Source organism: Alosa alosa, chromosome 18, assembly GCF_017589495.1.
Source record: "Alosa alosa isolate M-15738 ecotype Scorff River chromosome 18, AALO_Geno_1.1, whole genome shotgun sequence".
NCBI classification, from domain to species: Eukaryota; Metazoa; Chordata; class Actinopteri; order Clupeiformes; family Clupeidae; genus Alosa; species Alosa alosa.
Window position 1 is genome coordinate 10761158 of NC_063206.1, and position 7687 is coordinate 10768844.

General features: G+C 43.0%; 1 protein-coding gene across 8 annotated transcripts in view; it reads left to right on the forward strand.

The window, feature by feature from the left end:
* Positions 1-7687, forward strand: part of cpeb3 (cytoplasmic polyadenylation element binding protein 3) — a 38154-nt gene extending 30467 nt beyond the window's left edge. For all 8 annotated transcript variants that reach the window (XM_048269307.1, XM_048269303.1, XM_048269308.1 and 5 more), the window contains 4 exons: positions 2120-2238; positions 2323-2437; positions 2919-3100; positions 4422-7687. In XM_048269307.1, the coding sequence (XP_048125264.1) occupies positions 2120-2238; positions 2323-2437; positions 2919-3100; positions 4422-4649 (644 nt within the window). In that variant the 3' untranslated portion in view covers positions 4650-7687. The remainder of the gene's footprint in view (positions 1-2119; positions 2239-2322; positions 2438-2918; positions 3101-4421) is intronic.

Genomic DNA, 7687 nt, shown 5'->3' on the forward strand with positions numbered 1-7687 from the left:
GTCCTGGCTCCTTAGGTGAAGATGAGATAAAAAGGGTTCTGTGCTTTTCGAGAGCGTGCTGTCCTAACCTTATGGAGTCCAACTTTCTTTTTTACTTAACGGCAGTCGGTCACATGAAGTGCCATATTCACTTCTCTCTTCCCAAAGATTTCCCATTTGTGTGACTGTCTCATTTCTCTCTCTCTCTCTCTCTCTCTCTCTCTCTCTCTCTCTCTCTCTCTCTCTCTCTCTCTCTCTCTCTCCCTCCTTTCTCTTTCACTCTCTTGCAGTCTCTCAGAACACTGTGTACCTAACTTTCTGTCTCTGCCTCTCTTTTGGCTCAAATCCCTGAGTCATTCTCACTGCAGCATGTTAGTGGAGCCAGTGCTGCAGGCCCGTGTGTGTCTGTCTACTCTTACACACACTCACTCTCACTCTCACTCTCACTCTCACTCTCACACTTACTCACACACTCACACACACTCACACACACACACACACACACACACACACACACACACACACACACACACACACACACACACACACGGGATCTAAGTGATACACCACATGATCTTAGAACTGACAAATACTTTATATAAATATATATGATGGTGGTATACTCCAGCAGGCTGAGAGCTCATGTCTGGCTTTCTCATCCTCTCCCAAACATGGAACCCAGTCACTAAAACAGACCCAGCCATCTCCACTCCTGCCTGGCCCAAACAGAGGTGCTGTTGGCATGGAAGCCGTAGGCTAGATGGAAGAGGGAAATAGTGGTCTTTTATGCCTCTGAGTTCTGTCCAGAACGGGCCCTGTTATTCACTCTTCCAAATGTTGTTGGCTGTGGATGATGGCTTGGTCTCCTGTGAAGTGACTTGTGGATGGTGTGTAGTGAAGTTTATGAACAAGCAGGTGCACAGGCAGGCAGAACTGTAAAGTCTTGACATTGGTCATACTTTTGTTGAGATTTACAGTGCGTAGGGATTGAGCCATCAGAACTCTATAAATCTTGCTTTGTCAGTTTGAAAGTAACTGGAGTCCTTCTCCCGTATGGGCTCTTGCTTGTTGAAAGGACGAGTTTTGTGTAAACAAGTAGCTGTTTGGTGTGTGTGTGTGTGTCTATGCTGGAATGATTGATTACTGTGACCTTAAACAGCCCCATATTGGAGTGACCCCAGGTCCACTGAGCACGCTGCTCTCAGTCAGTTTGTTGTTGTTGTCGTTGTTGTAGTAGTTTTCTTTTCTGCCTGGCTCTGGATCCTTTTTTTTATTATCTCTTTTATCACCATCTCCCACTCGCTTTGACTATTGAGGGGAGAGCGAGTTTGTTCTTCACTCACTCACCGCAACAGGACTCTCCTCCAGCCTTTGCTGTCAGCCCCCTGTGTGTCTTCCACTCTGGAATGCTGAAAGTAAAGCATGATCGTTGCGCATTCCAGCGCTTTCCATTTCTACTACTGCGCCGCGGTGACCGAGAGCCAGCTGCTAAACGCGGTCTCCTCAGCTGACGGTCAGCATTCTGCTCAGCTCTCCCCTACTGCGTCCGGGTGTGTGTGTGGGTGAGTGGGTCTGTCTGTGTGTGTGTGTGTGATGCAGTATACTTCAGTCTTTAAATCTAAAGTAGTGCCACACCTCAACCTGCTTTAACACCACCACATTAATCGAGAAGTGATCTTGTGACCTAAAAGACTATGACCGGTGATGCGATCTTACCATTGACAGGGTGTGGCCCAGCTGTTGTGCGTGGTTGAAATCTACATCAAGTTAATTTATTACGCTGTCCAGTTGGGCTCCTTTTGTGCTTCTAAGCAAAGGTATAATCCCTCCCTATCTGATATACTTTTGGGTGGACAGACATGTGCACAAACACACCCTCACTAATAGCTGTTGAATGCGGAAGGAATTCCAAATGCAAAGCAAAAGATAAAATAAAGGGCATTTTACCTTTTTAAATATGTATATTCTCTTCCTGTCTGCTTTTCCAGGTTATACTTTTGGGTGGATAGACATGTGCACAAACACACCCTCACTAATAGCTGTTGAATGCGGAAGGAATTCCAAATGCAAAGCAAGAGATAAAATAAAGGGCATTTCACCTTTTTAAATATGTATATTCTCCTCCTGTCTGCTTTTCCAGGTTATGCCTTCCTGCTCTTCCAGGAGGAGTCTTCAGTTCAGGCCCTGATCGATGCCTGCATTGAGGAGGACCAGAAGCTCTACCTGTGTGTCTCCAGTCCCACCATCAAAGACAAACCGGTGAGAAAAACAACCCTTTTTTTTTTTTACAGCTATGTGTTTTTGCTGACTGAGCAATGGCACTGAAGCTCTCCCATCTCCCAGGTCCAAATCCGCCCCTGGAACCTGAGCGACAGTGACTATGTGATGGACGGATCACAGCCACTTGACCCTCGGAAAACCATTTTTGTTGGCGGGGTCCCACGACCTCTTCGTGCAGGTGGGGGTTTGGGGAAAGGATAGGGTTACCTTTGGGCAGAGAGGGTGGTTTGGGATACCCCAATCTGAGGCTTTGGATAAGGTGTTCAGTGACTAAGGCGGGGATCACGTTGGAAATAATGAAGCGGCAGCAATACGCATAACCCAACACTCAAACCATAGTAATTTAAAAAGTTATATCTCATTCCTAAGTTACACAGCCTTCTACGTTATGTTGCCTAACTTGACAATTGATGCGCCTCACGTTACGCTTTGGAAGTTGAGGCAAGTTCAATGTTCAAAATAACTGTTCCTCTGCCGAACTATAGCAAACAATACAAAATATGCCGCTTGCCACTGGTCAATGTGATCCCTACCTTAATCTCACACAGGTTCAACCTGGCAAAACAGTTTAGAGTTGCACAAGTTATTTTAAAATGGATATTGCAGGCATACATATCTGCGTATACATGTCATTACATCTGTTTGTTTTTCTCCCCTAGTGGAATTGGCTATGATCATGGATAGGCTGTATGGAGGTGTGTGTTACGCTGGTATTGACACTGACCCGGAGCTGAAGTACCCCAAAGGGGCAGGCCGTGTGGCCTTCTCCAATCAGCAGAGCTACATCGCTGCAATCAGCGCCCGATTCGTCCAGCTGCAGCACAATGACATTGACAAGCGGGTGAGTGCTCTCAAAAGCAAAGCCAAATCATACGCAATGTTAAAACATGATTCTGTCTTACAATGTAGGGGATATGTTTTTTTCCCCCATCATATTAAGCATGTATTCCAAAGCATGTATTCCAAAAATATGATGGCTCTATCCACAAACTAGTATGAGGAAATAGCACGCTGATGACTAGTAGGCAGCTAGATAGTTTAGTGCTATACAGAGTCTCTGCACGCATGTATTTTTAAGATGTGCCTTGGCAGTAGTCGCTCGGTGGCGGTCCAGAGGCCAATCATTGCAACTAACAATATGTATGGAAACCCTGCGCCATGGTCAACCCACCAGGGAAACCATTGCGCTCTGGAGAGCTGACAGCCATTTGAAGTTAGCAGACGCTAGCTAGCTACAGTAATTATAGGTATCTGCCTTTTGCTCACTGGATCCCCATTCAAGTTAGCTGGCTATTTTCGGTGTGTTATCCCATTGCGTGAAGCTGAAAGACGACCAAGTCCGCGAAGGCTGCCGAGTCTGTCATCAGAACCGTCCCGCTGGGCCAAGGGCCTCTATTGTTCATCTTGGCCCCTGTGAGTCCAGTCTTACAGTGTGTGTGAGTGTTTGTGCATGTGTGAGTGCACAATGATCCATGTGGTGACCTAGGGGTCATATCCCAGTTTTGCTAGACTGTGTCTTTTGGGGCCTGCAGTCCCAGTCTACTCTTTTGGCCCTTTGTGCAGCAGGGTCTCCCTGGTTCCCCTGTAAACTATAATTTTGTATGTCAAGCACAGCTTAATTACATTTGGCCAGCTGTGTATAACATTTACCCATGACAGTGGCCATTTTTACATATCTGCTTAATTGGAACATTATGTGAGGATGGAATGATATTTTTTTTAACATATTTACATACAAGATTTGAATGGAGTGTTATTTTGGACTTGTTGGGCAAAGACTGAGTCTATCTTCATGTGTCTGGAAACAACATGCTTTAACTACAGCATCCTTCACATTTGTTGGCACCCCTAGTAAAGTTAAGTAAGTAAAGTAAAGAGAAGAATAATAGAATAATGTTTCAGAGATTTATCTTAATCTCACAATGAAAACAATGAGGAAAATCCAACCTGAAAGGGGAAATTACCCTGAATAAAAAAAAACCAATGCATCATAAAGAAATTATACATTTTGACAAATAATAGATCACTGTAAGTGTAGTTCTGCATCTACCCCAATTTTAATGGTCAATAAAATCTAAAGTATTCTTTAATACACATGCTCTGAATTTGAAGACATCCACCTATATCTTCTTGAATAACCTTCCACTCCCCCGCCCCCACAGGTGGAGGTGAAGCCCTACGTCCTGGACGACCAGATGTGTGACGAGTGCCAGGGGGCGCGCTGCGGAGGCAAGTTCGCCCCCTTCTTCTGTGCCAACGTCACTTGCCTCCAGTACTACTGCGAGTACTGCTGGGCGAGCATCCACTCGCGCGCCGGCCGTGAGTTTCACAAGCCCCTGGTCAAGGAGGGGGGCGACCGGCCTCGCCACGTGTCCTTTCGCTGGAGCTGATGGGTGGGGGGGGGTCGTTAGAGACAGACCTGCCCCCCCATTGCCCCGGAGCCCAGCTAGATGCCCCATCATCCCACCCACCCCAGCAAACCACCCCCACTTCTGTCCCCTCCAGTGTCCAACCCATTGACCCACTCGCTCAGCACCCTATTCGCCTCTACCAACCTCCTCCATCATAACCACAAAATCAACAACCACGAATACATGGGTCTTTTTAAAATCCTTTAAAAAAAAAAACTTTTTTTGTTTGTTTTGGTTCCATTTTTTTAAAGAAATAATGCAGTTTCAATGCTCTTAAAATGTTGTCCAGTGTTTGGTTTGTAATAGATAAAAAAAAAATAAGAACTAAGCAGATTATTAAAAAATAAGACTAGTGACCGCTCAGAAATTGCACTTTTGCATGTCAGACCACACTCATGTTAGTCAATACTTCAGACCCGTTCACCATGTCTTTTCAACATTGCGCCCCAACCCCCCCCCCCCCGTCTCGCTGGGTAGGTCTGGGGTTGCTGTGACCCACTTTCAAAAAAAAGATTGAGTGAAATTACACATGAATATTTATAAATCTTATATTTTTTGTTTTTATATCTATCTATTCATGTAGAGATAATTAATTTTTTGTGTGAAAAGAGCATGCACTTATTTTCAGAAAAGGTAGAAGATTGCCCCTATTAAAAATGACCAAAGGTATAAGCAAACTAATATGTAAAAAAAAAAAAAAACTTAAGTAGGTGGCAAAAATGTAGCAAAATTGACCGCTATCCGATACTCAGTAGTATGGTTCAAAATACCCTAATTAGAATAACAAACCTTATATTAGACCTCCATTTTTTTTAAATGTCAATACCTCATACAGGCAATCAGATACTTTTCCTCCCTTCCCCCTCTTTGTTTTAAATTTTGTCTTTGCCCTTTGTTTGTTTTTTTTTTGTTTGTTTTGTTTTTTTAACAAGATATTCATTTTTAGTGTTATGTAAATGTAATGCTGCAATAGCTTTTGCTGCTAAATCCATGATGTGAGGCAGACACATTACATTAGTACTCTATTCAGGCCTAGGGTGTTGAATATAGTCCCAGTGAAGACACTTGATTTTTTTTAAATATTTTTTTTTTAATTTTAAACAGACGAGATGCTGGCATGAGACAGGGTGGGATGCGGTCCCCTCTGAACTAATCACTTGGGCCCAGAGTTGGGGGTGGAGAGTGACATCGCCCCTAACTGCATGTTTATCTCAATCAGGTTGCTGCATGCAATAGAGTTTTCAGTATCATGTCTACTATTCAGCGCGGCTCACTTCTTTTGCACAACACCAGATATAGACATAAGACTTTTTTTTTGTTTGAGCACGGAACTGGACACGACAGGGGGAAGTTCATTGAAATGCTAAAAAAGGTATGAAAATTATAATATGACCCTTCAGTAAACCCCTTTTGATATTGGCTCGCTGGCTGTATGGTGAGCATGACGAAACCTGATTAATCAATAATTACAGTTAAGAAAATAAAAAAATTAGATGTATTAGGATATACTTTCAAAACAACTGTCTATGATAGGTGAAGTACTTTTTGCAGTGATTGTTAATATAATTGTGCAATTTTTTATACAGTATGTAGTTAGGTCTGAGTATGCCTAGAACTGTGATTCGCTTTAACTGTTTTTGATGTCCGACATAGAAGTCCTGTGAAACTTCATAACCAGTGTATGTATACATACTGTATGTCCAAGCTTATGCACGTACACACTTACACCACACAAACACTCTCAAACATGTCTCTCCCTAGTTAGTTCTCCTTTACTCAAACAAGAGACCTGTGCACACACTTTAGTATACACGCACACTTTTCCAGTACTTTTCTAATAGTTCTAACACACACACACACACACACACACACACACACACACACACACACACACACACACACACACACAGGAGATGAGATTGACTGTCAGTCTCCTTCCTCCATTAACACAATATGTGATCATCGCCCCCCCCCCCCTCCCCCTCCCCCGAGAAAAAAAAAAACACAAAAACAACCAAAGAGCTCACTTGTCTAACATTTAAACCACCAACACACTACCACAACAGGCTGATACTGTGTTGGGCCACTTGTTTGATGACCTGCCTAGCAGATGCAAGCAGATGCATTTTGGGAGGAAAAAAGAGGATTTCATTTTGTTTAAAAAAGAACACTGGCTCTAAAGAAGAAAAAGAAACTGTGGAGATAAAAGTGGACGGTTAAGATTATGAGCTCTCAGCCTGCACATAATGTTTTAACACCGTGGCTTTGGCAGTGCTACAACATTGCCAGAACCTTGTGTGCATTTATATCCAGATTCTTTCCTGCAAAGCTTGAAGTATAGAATAACGACCTGCTAGAAAGGTGGACTTTTTTTTTGTTGATTTTTTTTCCCTTTTTTCCATCGTTCACTAGGCAAAAGGCTGAATATATTTGGGGGTCTAGGGTTGACCACGTTGGGTAGTTACAGGATGCAGTGGCTGAGAAGAGCAGTTCTGGTTGCTGAGAAGGAGATTGGTCGAGTTGTGTGGAGGGTGTGATTTTTATTTTTTTTATTTTTTTTAAACTTTTTTTGAAGCTGTTCTGAGGACAATACCCAGGGCAGTAGATGCAGAATGTGAGTCCTGTTCCATCCTCTCCTAGTGTTGTGAACCCTTGGTTAACCGCTAAACCCCTGCAGTCTTTTTGCTTTTGGTCACAGGCTGTCAGGCTTAGGGTGAGCCTTTTATATTCATTTTGGTTTCAGGAAGCTTAAATAAAGAAAACTATTTTTTGTTGTTTAATGAGGAAAAAAAACTTTAAAGAGGCTAACCATGAGTAATAATTATCCCTATGAAAGTGAATTCTGGGTGTTTTTGTGATCTTTCTTTCTCCACCCAGATGGGTTTTCTATGTTGGTTCATTCTCGATGAAACACCTTTGTTATGCACTACTCTTTCTATCTGGACAGTTTTGGACAGTCAGTTATATTTTTTTTAAGAGAGAACGAGAAAGAGAATAAAAGTGATGCGTGTGCTTTC